Source organism: Narcine bancroftii, chromosome 13 (genome assembly GCF_036971445.1).
Source record: "Narcine bancroftii isolate sNarBan1 chromosome 13, sNarBan1.hap1, whole genome shotgun sequence".
NCBI classification, from domain to species: Eukaryota; Metazoa; Chordata; class Chondrichthyes; order Torpediniformes; family Narcinidae; genus Narcine; species Narcine bancroftii.
The window spans coordinates 63,486,102-63,505,643 of NC_091481.1; the positions used below are offsets into that span (position 1 = coordinate 63,486,102).

General features: G+C 50.7%; 1 protein-coding gene across 1 annotated transcript in view; it reads left to right on the forward strand.

Annotated features, from left to right (window-relative positions):
• LOC138749038 (serine/threonine-protein kinase BRSK2-like) overlaps window positions 1–19,542 on the forward strand; it is a 107,424-nt gene that overhangs the window by 71,582 nt on the left and 16,300 nt on the right. Inside the window, exons 10-16 of the mRNA XM_069910068.1 lie at window positions 299–463; window positions 3,450–3,547; window positions 5,963–6,113; window positions 10,088–10,148; window positions 17,028–17,093; window positions 17,130–17,184; window positions 17,359–17,583. Coding sequence (XP_069766169.1) covers window positions 299–463; window positions 3,450–3,547; window positions 5,963–6,113; window positions 10,088–10,148; window positions 17,028–17,093; window positions 17,130–17,184; window positions 17,359–17,583 — 821 coding nt within the window. The remainder of the gene's footprint in view (window positions 1–298; window positions 464–3,449; window positions 3,548–5,962; window positions 6,114–10,087; window positions 10,149–17,027; window positions 17,094–17,129; window positions 17,185–17,358; window positions 17,584–19,542) is intronic.

A 19,542-nucleotide genomic window follows, 5' to 3' on the forward strand; every position in this document is an offset into this window, starting at 1 on the left:
GCCGGGATTCAACTGTCACCACCTTTCCAGGCACCTAGTTTCTAAACCCCCCCCCCCCCATTGTCCTTGGTGGGGGCAAAGTTCTTTCCTTGTCTCCCCTCCCATCCAGTTACTTTGAAGCTCTCTGCTTGGGATCTACTCCTCCCTGTCTCAGCCTTTGCTACACCACCCATGCCCCCCCCCCCGCCCCCACAGCGATCCACTTCAGCCAGGGTTGCCCCGTGTTGCGTCTCCGCCGAGCTTTGCTGCCCACCTGGCGCCATGTGTGAAGCTCATGGGTGCCGGCCTGTCATTGCAGAGGGGGCAGGAATGAGCCAGAACCGGAGCAGCCGATCGCACGGAGGGTGATGATCTGTCGGCTCCAGTCAGTTAGTGACATCGACCAGGATGTCCTGGACAGCATGAACTCGCTCGGTTGCTTTCGGGACAAGAACAAGCTGAAGCAGGATCTCTTGTTTGAGCAGTAAGTGTCTTGCCACCGGGGCGGCCAAACGTGCTTACCGTATACAATAAGTGTCGGATGTCTGAGAGCCGCAAGACATGAAAAAAATATTACATACATGTTTTTATTCTTACATGCACATTTTGTTACAAAGGTTTCATATAAATATTAAGAAAAACATGTATGTAACAATATTAATGTATGTAGTTTTCAAACTGCTAAATTGTTTGAGTTTCAATAGTCACAAAATACACGTTCTGTATCGATTCTTCTAATAGTCCAATTTTTGGGGGAAATTTTACAGGGGTTGACTATTACATGCATATTACTTTTGACCGCATGTGTAGCTGCGTCAATCGAGGCATTGGGAGCTCAGATGGGCGGGCTGGGTAGATGGGGCCTGGTCAAAGTTCGGGAGCTCAGGTGGGTGGATGGCCAGGGCCTAAGCGAGGGTCTGCTGTAGGGGAGCTCAGATGGGCATGGGGCCTGGGCAAGACTCAGCCATGGCCGCCCGCCCATCCAAGCCCCGATGGCGAGATCTCGCCTGGACCCTGACCACCCACCCCCTCCGAGCTCCCAATGCCCCAACTATGGACAATCACAAGCCACCAACATTTCCATGAGCCTTGCATTATATGGCGAAGAGTGTCTGGGGGCCCATGAGCCGCAATTTGGCCACCTCTGACCTGGACGAAGAGGCGGAAGGATGGGTCAATCAGTGTGCAGATGATACGAAGGTTGGAGGGGTTGTGGATGGAGGTTGTTGTAGGTTACAAAAGGATGCAGAGTTGGGCAGAAAAGTGGCAGATAGAGGTCAATTGAGTTAAGTGTGAGGTGCTGCAGTTTGGAAGGTCAACCCTGAAAGCTGAGTATAGAGTTCATGGTCAGATACTTAACAGAGTGGAGGAACAGAGGGACCTTAGGGTCAAAATCCATACATGTCTCAAGGTCACCGCGCAGGTTGATAGGATAGGTAAGAAGGCCTGTGGGATGCTGGGCTTCATTAATAGGGGGGTTGAGTTCAAGAGTCGAGAGGTCATGTTGCAACTCTATAAATCTCTGGTGAGACCACATTTAGAGTATTGTGTTCAATTCTGGTCACTTCATTACGGGAAGGATGTGGAAGCTATGGAGAGGGTGCAGAGGAGATGTACCAGGATGTACCTGGATTGACAAGAGCAGAGCTGGGACATTTCTGTTTGGAGTGAGGAAAGATGAGAGGTGATCTAATAGAAGTCTACAAGATTCTGAGAGGCAGAGATAACGTGGAGGGCCAACACCTTTTTCCCAGGACGGGAATAGCAAACACCAGAGGACGTGTGTATAAAGGTTAGGGGAGACATTAGCTGCAGGTACTTGAAATGCTTTGCCAGGGATGTTGATGAATATTGGGAGTAATTAAAAGACTCTGACAAGCACACGGATGAAAGAAAAATAGATGGTTATAAGGTAAAGAGAGTTGATTTTCTTTTGGGTAGGGATAGGTCAGCACATCGAGGGCTATGTTCTATGGTTCCTTGCCTTGATGAAGAGGGCATGGGGGGTTGGTCAAGGAAGGCGCGAGTCCCATGCTGGAAACTAGGACCCAGGGGCAATGTTGTCCTTTTCATGCGGCGCTGAGACAGTTGCATTGTACAATGTGGGACCAGGCCCTTCTGCCCATCTCATCTGTACTGACCAAGAGGCCTCTCTGGGCAAGCCCCATGTGCCTGCATTTAGCCCTATAGAATGCTCTCTATCCACGCACCTGTCCAAATGCCTTTAGTAACTGTCCCCCTCCTCTACTGCTTCCTCATTTTCCCCCCTCCCACCCATCACTCTCTGTGTGGAAAGGTTGCCCCTCACATCCCTTTTAGTTATTTAGATATACAGCATGCTAACAGGCCCTTCTGGTCCACGGGCCAGTGCCACCCAATTGCATCCAATTGACCTACAACCATGGTAAGTTTTGAAGGGTGGGAGGAAACCGGAGCCCCTGGAGGAAACCCACGCAGACATAGGGAGAACGTGCAAACTCCTTACCAGACAGCGTGGGATTGTAACAGCATGGCGCTAACTGTGCCACCAAATCACTTGAAATCTTCTTTCCCTCCTCTTCCCCCCCCCCCCCACCTCTGTGATTTTATAAACGTCTACAAGGTCATCCTTCTGTCTCCTACACTCCAGGGAGAAAGGACTCAGGCCATTCAGCCTCTCCTTGTAATTCAAGTTCTCCATAACTCAGGAACATCCACACAAATCGTTTCTGCACCCTTCCCATTTGATGACTTCACTTCTCGAGCTGGGTGCCCCCCAGAATTCCCAGTATTGGGAACATGATACCCAATTCCCATCACTGCATTATCAAACATTTACCTGGGAAGCGGAGGAGTCGGAAACCTGTTGAGTGTGGCACCCATTACACAGGACAATTTGTTTTTCAAATGTTTTGCTTCATGAAAAAATAATTGGAGATTGTGATAGACCACCTCAAGCTGAACATAAGATCATTTCAGATTTTCTGTGTCATATATGGAGTTGGAGAAACACTAACTTTTATTGAATTTAACATGTTTAATCGCATAATGATGCTGGCACATTGCGTTAGTTCAAATAACCTAAAAAATGTTTTGCCGCTGATTTTAATTTGTACTCAGCATCTGATGCCTCAGTGTCCAACAATAGTTGGCCAGCATTGATGGATTCCAGTTGCCCTGATACCGCAATGTCCTGGTGAAACCTTTCCCCGTGTTCATCACTGACGACACCAACCTGGAAGACGTGCAAGTGCAAATGCAGAAAATTAATTTTCAATGGCATGTTGCACTTCACGGTTTGAAGTAGATTAAAATATGACAGGAAACCACAAAAATAGGTTATATCTAAAAAATGGTATGTGATAGGAAAATAAGGTGATTTTTCATGATCAGTGGCTCCAAATATATAAACTACACCCAGAAGTGTTCAGGAAGCAATATCTTCAATTGTCCAGTGTTATTAACCATTGTTACTGTCCTCTCCCGTCAAGGGAAAATCAGGAGAAAATGATCTACTTCCTGTTGCTGGATCGGAAAGAGCGTTATCCAAGCTGCGAGGACGAGGATTTGCCCCCACACAACGACATTGGTGAGTGTGAGACCTATCTCTCTGGCTAGTTACCCCCACCACTCCTCCTTCTACCCCCCCCCCCCCCGAGTGTGCTCGTGGACCCTGGTAAATAGTCCCTCTCCCAGAGTAGGGGAGTGCAGAATTAGAGGGCATGAGGGTGGGGGGGAGGAGAAGATGCAAAGGGATCTGGGTGGCACGGTTAATGCAACGAACCACTTCACTGCAGGAACCATCACACCTCTGAGCACATCCTGCCTTGATGGTGGACTCCCTGTTCGAACCCACCTCCTCCTTCTCTACAACCCTCCGAGGTCCCTGCACCTCCCTAGTCCTATTTATGTCCCTCGTTAGACCACAGGTGGAGGTGCTGAGAGATCCAGCAAATTCAGTTCATAAGCGGCAGAGAGGTTCAAGAACAATTGTAAAGTACAACTGGATGAAACAGCGTTCTTCAGTCCTAGTGTAAAAACATGCAAACAAATAGATAGACACAGCACACATATCGTATATTTTAGCGTACAAGTCGAGTCATGAAACCTTAAAAAAAATTCTCAAAAGTGGGTCGTGTCGACTTATACGCGGATGTACTTTAGAGACCTTAAATACACCAATTAAAAAAAAAACAGATTGATGTCGATCTGGCGTATAAATCAATGCTGGAAGCTCCTCCCCACTGCCGGCACTGCCACTCCCCGACACCTCCCCACCGCTGGGTGCCGCCATAACCGCTCCTTCCTGGGACCCTGAGGTCAGCACTGCTGCGTGGTAGGCAGAGGTTCCTGCTCCCGCCGCAAGCACGATGTCACTGCTCCAGCTCTGTGGGCCATCGCCGCTCCTGCCTGGTAGGCCAAGGTTTTTTAAAAAAATCTTCCTTAATTTACGGCTTTGTTACTTGCGATTGGGGTGTTTTAAAAAGTTTTGGGTTGTTCCTGGGAGGCCGAAAAGTGGGGGCCAACTTCTACACCGGATATACCATAAAACCCTTAAAATTAAGCTGAATAATGAGGGTTAACTTCTACACCAATCAACTTGTGCACCAAAATATATGGTATTTACAACTGATTTGTATGCAGTACATAAATAAAAATTGTAAAATAATAGTGGAGTCTCAGAGGGTCAGTGTGAGCAGTTCATCAGTCGTTCAGCGTTCTCACTGCCCTTGGGTAGAAGCTGTTCATCGGCCTGGTGGTGGTAGCTCTGACACTCCTGTATCTCTTCCCCGACGGGAGCAGCTAAATGAATGTACGGGATGGAAGGGGTCCTCGATGATTTTGCACGCCCTCTTCAGACAATGATCCCAGTAGATCATGTCGATGAGGGAGGGAGGGAGATTCCGGTAATCCTCTCTGTCGCTCTTATGGTCCTGTGGATTGACTGATGCATTTCTCTGCAGCAACCAAACCGTGCTGTGATTCAGCCGGCCAGGATGCTCTCGATAGAGAAGGTTGACATGATGGTGGCTGTTTCAAACTTCTCAGGAAGTTCACTCACTGTTGAGCCTTCCTGACAAGTGAGGAGATGTTGTGAGTCCACCGTCGGTCACTAGTTCAGTGAACACCCTGGGGTCTACCCCACCCACTCATTGATGCGATCAGAGCCAGCACCACAAGGCTGAGGAACAGCTTCTTCCCGCGGGTGCATCTATGCAAAATAGCACCTTTATGGCAGGGGTGGCCAATGTGTCAAAATAAACGGTCTTACGAGACCTGGCCTTGGTGGTCGCCATGATGTATACTTGAGAGGGAACAGTAGAACGAGGAAGGAGGACGGGTGGACCGAGCAGATGTGTGTTCCATGTTGGCGGAAGCAGCACTTGGCTGGGGGGGCGGGGGGGGCAGTCTTCTAGTGGCACCCCCATCTTCAAGTAGTGCCTGAGCTCATGCTGTGCCTGCCATACCTAGAAACGCCCCCGGCTTCACCTAGAAACACCCCCAGCTTCTCCTAGGAATGCCCCGTGTTTCACCTAGAAATGCCCCGTGCTTCACCTAGAAACGCCCCGTGCTTCATCTAGAAACGCCCCGTGCTTCACCTAGAAATGCCGCCGTGCTTCACCTAGAAACGCCCCCAGCTTCAGCTAGAAACGTCCCTGCTTCTTTCCACAGGCAGTGAGAATGCTGAATGCTAAAACAACTCTCTGTGACTGCATCAATTATTAATAATATTTATTTAAGTTTGTATGCGTGCTTGCACTGTTCTGCACCATGGACTGGAAATACTGTTAAGTTGGGCTGTACTGGATGACAAATAAACTTGAATTCACAAGGAGCAGAGGAAACTCCAAAAACTTCTCCCAGCAAAAGCAGGCTCATTTCTTTTTTCTCTTCTGCTGAGCTACAATGAGTGAAGGAAAGTAGCAGCTTGTATTTGTTTACCGAATATGGTTGATGAGAAAGTTGCTCAGAGCTAACTCAGCCCACCCTTCCTTCTACCCAGACCCCCCCAGGAAACGGGTCGATTCGCCCATGCTGAACCGACATGGCAAGCGCCGGCCCGAGAGGAAATCGATGGAGGTGCTGAGCATGACGGACGGTGGATCTCCAGTACCTGCACGGCGTGCTGTTGACGTGACCCAGCACAGCCAGCGGTAAGGCAGGGTGGGAGTGGGACAGGGAGTGGGGGAGGTAAGGAGACCACTGGGGCAGGGGAGATGATAGGGGATTGGGCAGGGAGTGGAGGAGGTGGGGTGGGGGGAGGATTGGACAGGAAGTGGGAGAGAGAGGCAGAGATGACTAGGGAGTGATAGGATATGGGACAGAAGGTAGAGAGACCACCAGGGGAGGTAGCTAGAGAGAAAGTGGGTAAAGATTGAAAGTGGGTAGAGAAGAGATGGAAACAGTGGAACCTGATAGAGGTGAGGTTTACCTAAAATCAGAAAATTTGATGTAGATGTTTTGCATCCAGTTCTGGCCTCCTTACTTGAAGAGGGATGGACTGGCTTTGGAGGCAGTGCAGAGGAGGTTCACCAGGTTGATTCCAGAGATGAGGTGGTTGGCCTATGAGGAGAGATTGTGTCGTCTGGGACAGTACTCACTGGAAGAGAGGATCTTATAGAAATCTATAAAATTATGAACCGCAGAGATAAGATAGAAGTGGGTGTTGTTTCCAGAACTAGGGGACATGGTCTCAAGATCCAAGGGAGTAGATTTAGGATGGAGATGAGGAGGAACGGCTTTTCCCAGAATGGGGTGAATCTATGGAATTCGCTGCCCATTGAAGCAGTGGAGGCAACCTCAGTAAATGAATTTAAGCCGAGGTTGGGTAGATTTTTACATAGTGGGGGAATTGAGCGATATGGGGAAAAGGCAGGTAGGTGGAGATGAGCTGATCATCAGGTCAGCCATGATCTCATTGAATGGCGGAGCAGCCTCGACGGGCTGGATGGCCGACTCCTGCTCCTATTTCTTGAGGAACTGATGTGTTGTTCCTCGTTTACATCTGGCAGCACCCCAAGTGAGCTCTCAACATCACCAACTGCATCGCCCACTTCCAGGAAAGGAAGTTGCCATCGGTGCTCTTTGGGATTAATTAAGGTTGTATGTAAGTGGGTGGGGGGGGGGGGGGGGGGGAAGATTGAGAACCACTGCCTTAATGCCAGGCCTTGAGGTGACTGGCTGAGACACCCACTCATCAAGGCCAGGAGCAGAGGAACCCAGCATTGCATCCAAGGCATCTCCCAGCTTGGAAGGGGAGTGGAGTGCTCCGGCTCCCACAATCCTTAGTGGTGGAGAAAAAGCCCCACCAGTAGAATGACATTTGGGAAGGTCAACTTTAACACCTGCCCTTCAATGGAATGTAAAATCACACAGTAAAAGCTAGAAGAACTCGACTTGTCTCACAGCGTCCACAAGACATTTCGGATCTGAGGCCTTCTTCAAATGGCAGGCAGATGTCTGAATGAAAACTGGGGAGACAAACGGGGTAGAATGGGATGGGAAGGAGTCCAGACCAACAGGTAAATGAAGCATCATTTAACTTGTGAACCTGCAGGAGTCGTCTGCTGCATCCGGCGCTCCCACTTGCTCTCCTCTACATCGGAGAGGCTGGGCACAGACTGGTAGATCGCTTCGTTGAGCACCTCGGCTCTGTTCGCCACAATAGCGGGGATCTCCCAGTGGCCTCCCCTTTCAATTCCATGTCCCATTCCCTTGCTGACCTGTCTAACCTGTGATCTCATGCACCTCTGGGTTGAGACCATACGCAAATTGGAGGAGCAGCACCTCCTATTCTGTCTGGTCGCTCTCCAACATCGACCTTTTCAATTTCTGTTAAAACCGCACCCCACCACACCCCCCCCACCCCCACCCCCCCCACCCACCCCGTCTGCTTTCCTCCAGCTCTGGACGTCTCTCCCCCTTTCCCTCTGTCTACTTTTACAGAGCCAAAATCAATTCTCGCCACTTCTTATTAACACCCTTTGGCTGTTGGTCTGGACGTCTCTCCCTTCCATCCTTCCCACCTCCACCCCCCAGCCCTTCTTTCTCTCTCCCAGTGTTTATTCACACACCTGCTTGTTCTTTGAAGAAGGATTCAGGCCTGAACTGTCGGTGATACGTCTTTGCCTCCTGCGGACACTGTGCTTAGATCCTCCAGCGTTTGCTCAGGCAGACTTGTGCATGGGCAGACTTCTGTGTTTCACTGCATGACTGCCCTGCCGTTGAGGAAGGCCAAGTTGAAACAGCTGCCGCTCAATGGATGGAAAACTCTTCCTTGGATTGATTCAGACTGGAAATGGTTATTTTTTGCCTTTTCATTCCATTGGGTTGTGGGCTGCACATAATCACCCAGGCATGGATGAGGGGAATGGTCACAGTCTGTTCCCCATGGAAGTGGAGAACAAACCTAGAATGGGGGAAAAACTTAAAAGAAGCCTGAGGTACGATTTTATTTGTTGGGTAGGTGGCAGGTACATGGAAGGAGCTGCTGGGAGAGTGGTCGAGGTGGGACACTTGAAGTTCAGGTGGTCCCCTACTTACAACCTATGGGATTTATGTATTATGCAACTGAGGAGAAAAAATAATGCAAACATTTTTTAAAATATGTGTAAATACAGGTAAACAATCCTTTATCCGGACATTTTAAATCCAGAAAGCTCGACTGCAGTGCGAGTCGGGTGGATGAGGGGGGGTGGGGAGAGACTGGCAGCATGAGTCGGGGGACGAGGGGGGAGACCGGCAGCACGAGTTGGGCGGGTGGGGGAGGGGGGGACGACAGCAGCACAATTTGGGTGGGCTTAAATCTGGCTTTCTGAAATCCGAAAAAATCCGAAATTCAGAACACACTGTCCCCCAAGGGTTCCAGATAAAGGATTATGTACCTGTATAAAGATTACTCAACAGATCCCGGGGATCGAAGGGGTGTTTATTTTGACAGACTAGCATAGTGATAACCATAGGCTGGGAGGGCGCTGAGACATCGCTGTCGCCAGGACCCGGTGTTCGAGGTGGGGAAGGCCAAAGTAACATACGTCTGACTTGCGTCCATTTTGAGATCTGAACGGAACTTGGGCCAACGTCAGGGACCACCTGTATCTAAAAGTCGAGTGTGAAAGGTTTCAAGAAACCGGCCAAGTGCAGGCAAATGGGCAGACGCCTTGGGCGGGCTGGGCTGAGGGGCCTGTGTCTGTGCCATATAGACATCGCAAAGCTTCCCCGTGCTCATTCCAGTGGACGGCGGTCATCCTGAGTTCAGGACTGCCCACCCAACCTGCATTGCATGTGGAGTGAGGTGCCCGTGCAGAGCTCCATCCCACTGATGTCCTTGCTCGTGGACAAGAGGACAGGGGGAGGGGGAGTTATAGATATGGAGGGGGGGTGGCAAAGGTCAACACCAGAGGACATCAGTTTAAGGTGGGTGAAGACTTCAGAGAAGACGCCAGGGGTAAGTTTTTTTTAAATGCAGAGAGTAATGGGTGCCTGGAATGTGTTACCAGGGGTGGTGGTGGAGTTTGGTACAATGGGATCATTTAGGTGGGTAGATCTAATAGGCAAGTGGGACTAGGCAAGAAAAAATGGTTGGGTACAGACCAGAGGGGCCGAAGTGGCCTGTTTCTGTGCTGTAATTGTTCTATGGCCTGCAACATCACAGCCACTAGACTTCACTCCATTAAGGACATCTACAAGGACATCGAGGACATCTTAAGAAATCAGCCTCTATCCTCAAGGACTCCCATCACCCAGGCCGTGCCCTCTTTACTCTGCTACCATCGGGGAAAAGGTCCAGGAGCCTGAAGACGAGCACCCAGCGGCACAAGGACAGCTCCTTCCCCTCTGCCATCAGGTTCCTGAATGATCAAGGAACCACAGACACAGCCTCACTTTGACTTTATCTTGCACTATTTTTAAGGTGGTTCTTATAAATTTTTACACTGCCAAAAAACAACGTGACGTGTTCATGACAATAAATTCTGATGTGGATGTAATGAAAATGGAGGGTTATGGGGTATGAGGGAGAGAGGTTGGGCTGATGGTGGAGTCGGTGATATGGGTTGGTACAATATTGTGGGCCAAAGGGCCTGTACTGTGCTGTAATGTTCCACGTCTGTGCTTTGTCTTGGCCCAGGTCTCGATCAGTGAGTGGAGCTTCCTGTGGTCTATCCACAAGTCCCCTCAGCAGCCCCAGGGTAAGTGCGTCTCAGACGTGTTCTTGCTTTGCCGCTTCGCTGGCTGGTGGATCAGCTAATGAATGCAGCGGGGTCGCGGCATGGGTCTGTGTCCATCCACGCGCATGCGGAGATGTAAAGGGGGGGGACGGACACGGCCGAGGCAGAGAGAGGTCTGGAGCGGGGCTCGAGGATGTCATCATCAGAGAGCACAGGTGTTCCCCATGGTTCCAGGCTGCTGCGTCTGGCCAGCGGTCGCTGAGACTGGGGCCTAACTGGCTGAACCTCGGATCAAGGTGTTGGGACCCTCCAGAAGTGTCAAATGTCTGGCAGCTTTTACACACCCTTTCCCCACCCCGTTCAGAGCCAGCGGACCTTTAACCTTCCCAGATGCCTGGGCTGGAATCACAAACAGCAGGAGATCTGGTCAGGGACATTCGGCACCTTTGGAGCAGACAAGGAGCCTACCCTCCCTGTTGACTCTGCACTGGCTCTGTGTCACAACACCCCCCCCCCCCCCCCACTTCCACTTCCCCAACACCCCACAACTTTTCTCCAGCCCCCCTTCTGAAGACACCGGTTGGATCTGCCTCCACTCCCCTCCCTGATGCACAAGCAAGAGAGTTCTGCTTACACCTTCCAGCTCCGGAAGGAGTGACCTGCAGACCCCGCACTTCCACTCCATCCTTACCCACAACCCAAGGGGAATTTGGGCATCCCCACAACGATTAGTCAGCCAATGGTTCAATTTAAGTTCAGGCCTGCAGGGTGAGTGGGTGAGTCCCAATGCCATCAGTGCTCTCTTCACTGCATTGTGACTGGGATTAAATCGGCACCCTATCACACAGAAAGGGCAGGTTCTTTATCACAGTACAAACATCAGTTCATGAATTGACCTTTGGGTGTACAAACAGGCTGAGGCAGGAGGATTTCCTGACGAAGGACAGCTATTGCCTTTCACTGGGCCAAACCACTGTGCTTCGCAAATGCTGGAGTATTTTACAATGGCCCTGTACTTCCCAGCTCAGTGTAGTGCGATAGAAAATCGACTGTTTGATGAGGATGTGGCTTCTATTTGAGACAAAAATGTTGCACCAGATGTACTTGATTGTTATTTAAATAAAATGGCCCCAATCTGACCTCCACAACATGAGGGTCTGCAGACTCTGTGATTGAAGTAAAAACACAAGACTGGAGAAACTCTGCAGGTCAAACAGTGCCTTTTATACAGCAAAGATACCAATGGCCTCAAGGAGTGCTACACCTCCTCCCTCACCACCTTTCGGGGCCACAAAGAGTCCTTTCAAGTGAAGCAACACTCCTCTTGAGCGATCTACTGCATCCGGGGCTCCCATCGTGGGCTTCTCTACGTCGGAGAGACTGGGCGCAGACTGGGAGATTGCTTCGCTGAGGATCTTCACTCTGTCCGTATCAGTGACAGGGATCTCCCAGAGGCCACCCATTTCATTTTTGCGCCCCACTCTCATGTCCATGGCCTGAGGCATTGCCAACCCAAGACCACCGGTAAATTGGAGGAGCAGCATTTAATTCTCTGTCTGGGCCCTCTTCAACCGGATGGCATTAACATAAGCCGCTTTCAGGTGCTCGGATGCAGATGATGCGTCGGCAGACACGGCTGGGGGAGTGCAGCTGGGACGTTCGGGTGGTCGCGGAGAATACATCTTTCCATCACCTGAACGTGCCAGCTGAAGGAGAGCCACGTCCGAGCAAACGCCGGCTCCTGTGGACTGTGGCCGTAGCCCCACTGCTGCTTTCAGGTGAAGTGGGGGGGGGATTTTCGGAGCCGGAGATGATACCTACAGGAGGTGGGTTAGGCAAGTGCTCCTCCTGGCCGGGTTCTCCACTTTCAGGTGGCCACCTGAGAGCGGCTAAAGATTTCTCCAGTTTCTGCTAGCCCACTCTTTGTTTTCCCTCTCTCCCCATCCCTGTCTTTTCCATCTCCCCGCCCCCTTCCTCTCCATCCATTTACAGAGCCATTTCCCCCCCCCCCCCGTTTGCTGGTGTGCCCTCCCTCACATATCCATCTCCTGCCTGCCCCCACCATGTTGTTCAGGTCACTGCTTACATTTCACCCACACGTTGATGAAGGGCTCAAGCCCGAAGTTGGTTCTTTGCTACATAAAGGACACTGTTTGACCTGCTGGGTTTCTCCAGCGTTGTGCTTTTACTCCACAAGATGGTGTAAAGGCAGCACCAATTTTTACCTTCACAAGATAGCGACAGTCTTAGCTGAACAATAGCGTCCATCTGCACCTCAACAACCAGTCAAAACAGGCAGTGATCTTTGCCACCACAGGATGTTCTCCTCAGCAAATAGGCCCAAAAGTTGACCTCTGAAAGATAGTGTCAATATTTGCTTCAACAGGTTTATACTAATCCTTGCAACAGTACCACAATGTTAAGAGGAATTCACTAGAGCATGGGAATAGGTAGGGAAGGGAGTGACCCAGTCTATGAGCAGGCAGTTAGGATTAGATGGGTGGACATCCTGGTCAGTACAGTCACGGTGGGCCTAAGGGCCTCTTCTTGTACTAATCAAAAGGTCTATATAAGAACAGCACCAATTCTTATCTCTGCAAGGTGCCCCTTGACAGGATGGTCCCAGAGCTTGCCTCCACTAAATCAGCCTCCGAAAGATACTGCAAGATCATTTAACTCTTGCCCCAGTGTACAAGTGAGTCAACCCACATATCCAAAGAGTTATAAAGTCGGATGCCCATCTCGCAATAACTGACTGGGTGAACCAAGGAAGTCTGCAGATGGTGCAATTGTGGTTTAAAAAAAACCCACAAAGTAAATGCTGTAGGAGGTAAAGACATATTCCCGACGTTTCGGGCCTGAGCCCTTCTTCAGGATGAACAAAAGAGCAGGAAGGCGTCTTAATTAAAGACTAGAGAGAAAGAGGGAGAGGGGTCGGAGTCCAGACCGATAGACAAAAAGTGCTAATGGGATATGATAAGAGGAGAGGTGAGAATTGATTTTGGCTCCATGAAAGGAGACAAGAGGGAAAAGGGGAGAGAGAGAGGGAAAGAGACAGGAAGAAGGGAAGTTTTCTGAGTGGTTGATGTTGATGCTGTCCGGTTGGAGGGCGTCCAGATGGAAGATGAGGGGTTGGTCCTCCGATTTGCAGGTGGTCTCAGTCTGGCAGTGGCCACCCATTTCAATTCCCCGTCCCATTCCCTTGCCGACATGTCTGCCCATGGTCTCGTGAACGGCCAGACTGAGACCACCTGCAAATCGGAGGACCAACCCCTCATCTTCAGTCTGGGCGCCCTCCAACCAGACGGCATTAACATCGACCTTTTAGATTTCCGCCAAAGAAATCCCCTACTACTTCCCATCTCCTTCCCTCTGGTTCATTCTCTTTCTCTCCCCCTTTTCCCTCTGTCTTCTTAAACTGAGCCAACGTTGGCACGGTTAGGTGTTACAGCGCAAGCGATCCGGGTTCGAATCTGGCGCTGTCTGTAAGGAGTTATTACGTTCTCCTTCTGTCTGTGTGGGCTTCCTCCGACCCTCCAGAATGCACCGAGGCTGTAGGTTAATCAGGTGTAATTGGGCGAAACGGGCTCATGGGCCAAAATGGCCTATACCATGCTGAATGTCTAAATTTAAAATCAGTTCTCACCTTTCCTCTTATCATATCCAATCAGCACCTTTTGTCCGAGGATCTCCCCTCTTTCTCTCACTGGTTCTCAACCTTTCTATTTATTGATTCACATATCACCTTAAGAAATTACTCTTGAAGAAGGGCTCAGGCCTGAAACATCGGTCATCTCTCTTTACGTCCTGTGGACGCTGCGACTCCAAAACTTCCCAAGTCATGTCTTCAGGACACGAACAGATCCGTGAAAAGCGGTGCACCCGTGCACTGAAAAGCAGGAATGTCGAGAGATTTGAGGCAAGAGCGAAAAAGCTGTGGAGAACCTGGAGAGAGAGAAGCCAAGTTAATCAAAGATAGAGAATGCTTTGGTGTTAGCTTTACTGGGGTTTGGAGAATGTAAAAACGCAAAGCTGGGGGAATCTCAGCAGGTCAAATGGTGTGCTTTATATAGCCAGGATAAAGACACATAACCAGCGTTGCGCCCTTGAGCCCTCAGGCCTGAAACGTTGGTTCTGCATCTTTATCCTTGCTGCACGAGTTTCTCCCAGCTTTGCATTTTAACCATAGTGTCTGCAGACTTTCCTGTTCTACCGCAGGGATGATGGAATAGCTGCAGCGAGCTGCAGTGAGGTGGACTGGCCACAGGGCTGTGCTGCCGAGCCATCTGCATCACTGCACTCGCTCTCCCCTGGGGTGAGTTTCATCTGGGGTGGCCCCACCTTTTAATTTTTAAACTACACATACGGCACAGTAGCAGACCATCTTGGCCCACGAGTCTATGCCGCCCAATTTAACCCGGTGCACACTCGTGGGTCGAAATGGCCCACCACCGTGCTGTTAAAAGGTTGGCCACCCCTTATTTACCCCACAGATGGGTTGATAGTTTTTTTTTAACCCCCCCTTGATAATTTGACAGCAGTAGTACACCACCTGGTGATGGGAATAGCTGGATCAGGGTTAACATCCACGAGGGGCCGTGCACAAGGTGAAATCTCTGCGATGCTCCAAGTCCAGGCCAACACCCACAGCCCCGGCAGAACACAACAAAACCCCCCCCCCCCCACAAAAAAATGGGAAATGTGGTGAAATTTAGAATAAAAGCAGAATTTCAAAAACACTACGCAAACTAGCCAGTGTCTGTGGAGAGAGAGGAAGATATCTGGAACATTCGAGGGCACTTTTGTTCCTGAACTTCAGATCAGATACTGTTTATTATTGTGGTAATAAAAACTAAAATATCATATTGCAAAAAAAAATTAGACAATGATTCTTTAGTCTGCCAAGATTCCCCATCAGCAGGAATCGCCCCTTGCAGTCTGAGAAAGAGAAGCAAAAGAGAGTTCCCCGCCCCGCCCCAGCCAAATGTCCATGGATTTGCCTCCAGCAATTCACAGCCACACAGTCCAACCCGAACTCCAGATCCAGACCCCTGAGTATGCACCTTGTCAGGTGTTTCTGGATACCAAGGAACATGTGGTCCAACAACTCCAGAGCATTAGTTAGACGGTGAAACATGAGTGTAGCAGAAGTGGAGAAACTCAGCAGGTCTCGCACCGTCCAGAGGCAGTGAAGATGTCTAACCTGAGGCCCACAACTTTGGTTATATATCTTTACCTCCTATGGACTCTGCGAGACCAGTTAAGTTCCTCCATCATTTCTGTGTGTTTACTTCCCTCAATATCCCAGGGAAACATTGGCCGGGCGTCTCTCCACAGAGGCTGACTAACCCGTTGTGTGTTGCTGGCAGAGTTGTGCTCCCTGCCAGAACGCGCTCTCTCTCCCCCTCCACGTTTCATGCTAACACTGCACGAAGCCCAGCGCTTTGGCCGGGCTTTCGGCCGCTGGCTCGGCTTGCGCGGCCGGAAACAGCCCCCAGACACTGCCCTCCACCTTGGCTGCCTGCTTTGACCCCGGCACGCGGCGAGCCCCTTTCCCTCTGACTGGCGGTCCGCCAAGAGTCCGTCCCCTCTTGTTCCACCTTTCCTGGCAACCAGAGTGGTCGGAATGGGACGGGGTGGGGGGTTTTCACTTTGCCGGGAATCAGAACTGCGGATGGAGACCTGCCTGCCCTTGGTGCCGGCATGGTTTGATTGCTCTTTGCACGCTCAACCCTGAGAATGTCTTGATGTTTGCCATATCCGGTGGCGTGAAGCGTGAAGCCTGGCAATAAGAAAGGGCTTGTGGGTTTCTCTAGCCCAGTGGTTCTCAACCAGTGGGCCATGGTCACAGTGTGCTTCCATATGGGTCTTTAAAAATATTTAATTAAACATGATAAAGATGTGTTTCTGACAGAGTTGCATTTGGCTTGAAAAATATTGCTCGGTCATTGGCGTGAGTGGGCCATGGCATTTTAAAAATTTTAATTTAGACATACAGCGCGGTAAAAGGCCCACAAGGCCTTGCTGCTCAATTAATCTACAACCCCCCCCCCCCACCCCGTGTTTTGGAGGGTGGGAGGAAACCTGCACAAATATGGGGAGAACATACAGCACAGTATTTGAACCTAGGACACTGATGCTTTAACAGCGTTGCGATAACCGTTCCGCATGTTATGCCAGAAGCCAGGTGGGCCTTAGGCCGAAAGAAGGTTGAGAACCACTGCCCTAGCCTGACTCGGGAAGAGTCCGCTGCCAGGCCCGCTCGCTGATTCCAGCGTGGACTGACCAGGGGCACTCTGCATGGCTTCGTGACCCGGGCTGACTCCCTTGGAGCTGCCATCGGTGTGTGGGGAAAGTAAGACCGCAATCCCCCTCGCAGCTCCCAGCTCTGTCTGGAGCGTCAACTGGAGGTGTGCTTGACTGCCCCCCTCAACACAGTCTGCCTGTCGAACAGCATCTTTGGGAGAAAAGAAATGGTCGAACCTTTGTGCCCCGGAGCAGACCTTTCCTCTTCTCCCATGGAGTGTCTGCTCCAGATTCCAGCACCGCCACCTCCGCCTCCATGCCTGTCTTCTGCCACACACTCACTCAGAACCAGTAGGGTCAAGGCCTTGAGAGGCCGGCGCCCCGTGGATGAGTGAGCCCCTTTGGTTGAGGGGGTGGAGGGGGTGGGTGGTTTGGGCCAGTCGCCAAGAAACTGCAGGCTCTCCCTGGGCCAAGGGGGGGGCATTTCCTTGTGGCGGGGGGGCATCTCTTGGTTGACGTCTCTCTGCTTGCAATCCTTTCTCCGTGTGCTGCTGGTACCACGCTGCTGAACTGCTGCTGTTCTCCACTCCCCCCCACACCCCCCCCTCACTCCATGATCTGTAGCCCACTCGCAAGTTCTCTGTCCCTCCTCAGAGCCCCGTCTTTAGCTTCTCGCCCGAGCGCGATGCTTGTTCGGACTACTCTCACCAGCCTGGCACCGTGTGGCAGTCCAAACTCGCCCACCACCACCGTCAGCCCGACCCCAAGACACAGACGCTGCCGGCCAAGGCCACCCTGAGCGAGAAGCCCCTGCAGCCGATCAGATCCAACCCTCTCCCCATCAATCTTGCAGCCACTTCCCCTTCAGCCAAGCCCCAGAGCCCGCACCATGCACCCACCTCGCCGCGCCACTCCATCCCCTCGCCTCCCTATGTTCCCACTGGCTCCCCTCGGTTTTTCCCGGGTACTAAAACGAGCGCCAAATCTATCCCTGCCACACAGGTGACCCCTCACCCCTCCCCTAGAGGCAGCCCCCTCCCTACCCCGCTGGGGACCCCAGTCCACACGCCAAAGGAAAGCCCCGGCAGTACCCCCAATGCAACGCCTCCCTCCAGCCCCGGCGTCGGCGGAGTGCCCTGGAGAACTCGGCTCAACTCCATCAAGAACAGTTTCCTCGGCTCACCGCGGTTCCACCGGAGGAAGCTTCAAGGTGAGCTCACGTCTTGGGTCGTCCTACCTCGCTAACTGCGCCGCCTCGATATACAACAAGCTGCCATGGAAAGTGGTAGAGGTGGAGGCAATTACAACCTTCAGAAGACGTTTAGATGAGTACATGAATCGGAAACATTCTGAGTGATTATGGGTCAAATGCAGGGACAAAGCTAGGCAATGGCTAGCAAAGGTGCATTGGGCTGAAGGGTCTGCTTCCTTGCTGTAGAACTCTGTGGGTCTATGTTTCGTGGCAAGTCTGTTGGGCGATTGTATCTGTGACTTGAGGAAAATGGAGGGCTATACAGTAGGAAAATGCTAGATACAAGTTAAACCTCTTCAGTCCAGTGATCTGGCCATGGCTGGACCATGGAAAATGCCGGAAAACAGAAATCGACCCCTAAGGGAACCCCCTATGTACACATATCGAAGGAGGAACAAAGCGTAAAACAGGAACTAATACAGTGGGGTGACACGGTTAGTGGAGCCGTTAGCACAATGTCTTTACAGTGTAAGCGATCAAGACATTTGTACAAACTCCTTACAGACAGTTCAAGACTCAAACCCTGGTCCCCGATCGCGGCAGATTCCACCTTTTTAGCACTAGTGATTGGGACTTTAGTACAAACTCCTTACAGACAGTCCGGGACTCGAACCCCCAGTCCCGATCGCTGTCGGTGTGAAGGTTGAATCTGCCACGATTGAGGACACTGGGGAGTAGGTACAGAGATGTCAGGGTCCTGGGTGTGTGGAATGGGCAGCTAGCAACTAGGGTCCTTTAGGAGACTTTTGGATAGGTACACGGAGGTCAGTAAAATAGAGGGCTATGGGAAAGCCTAGTGATTTCTAAGGTAGGGACATGTTCAGCACAGCTTTGTGGCCCGAAGGGCCTGTATTGTGCTGCAAGTTTTCCGGTCTATTTATCTCGCTGCATTCTATGAGGGTAGCAGGCCTCCTGTGGTGAGAAAGAATGGGAAAACTGGTAGAGTTAAATAGACAAGTAGCGAGGGATTAATAGTCCAATGGAGAAAAGGATTGGCTTCAGCCAGTCAATAGATTGAAAGAAATATAATCAACATGGTGGATTTTCTGTGGATGGGTTGATATAAATGGATATCTTGACCAATGGAAGGTCTTCTGGGAAAAGCAGTTCCCCCTCATCTCCATCCTAAATCTACAGCCCTGAATCTTGAGGCTATTACCCTTCGTTCTGGTCTCCCCCACCAATGGGAACAACTTACCTTTCATAATTTTATACATTTCTATAAGATCCCCTCTCATTCTTCTGAACTCCAGCAAGTACAGTCCCAGACTCCTCATAGGCCAACCCCCTCATCCCTGGAATCAACCTGGTGAACCTCTGCACCACCTCCAAAGCCAGTCCATCCTTCCACAAGTATGGAGACCAGAACTGCCTGCAGTTCTCCAGATATGGCCTCGCCAGGACCTTGTACAGTTGCAGCATCACCTCCCTGCTCCTAAATTTAGTCCTCAAGCAATGAAAACCAACATCCCATTTGCTGCCTTCATGGAGCGCTGGACCTGCAAACGAATCTTCGGGGTTTGTGGAATGTCTTTAAAGTTCCATCCTGTCAACCTTCAGTCAATCTCCAAAACGCTGAAGAGAAAGTATTTTGGCATATTCCTCTTTAATGGATCATGTTCAACATCCGATTGTCAACCTGAAGGCATCACCAAATGAATTACTATTTAAAATTGGAAGCCCATAACCAGATACTAGCCAAGCTGATCTGCGGCATACCGTGAAAACCAGAAGTCCACGGATGCTGTGATTGTAGTAAAACCTTGCAGAAATCCTGGAGGAAGTCAGCCAGTCTGGCAGAGAAGGTAAGATGTCATGTATCTTTACCTCCTCTGGATTCTACGAGACTGGCTGAATCACTCCAGCATTTGTGTGTGTTTTTACCGCTCCGTACTGTACCTGGTGAGGATTTCCTCT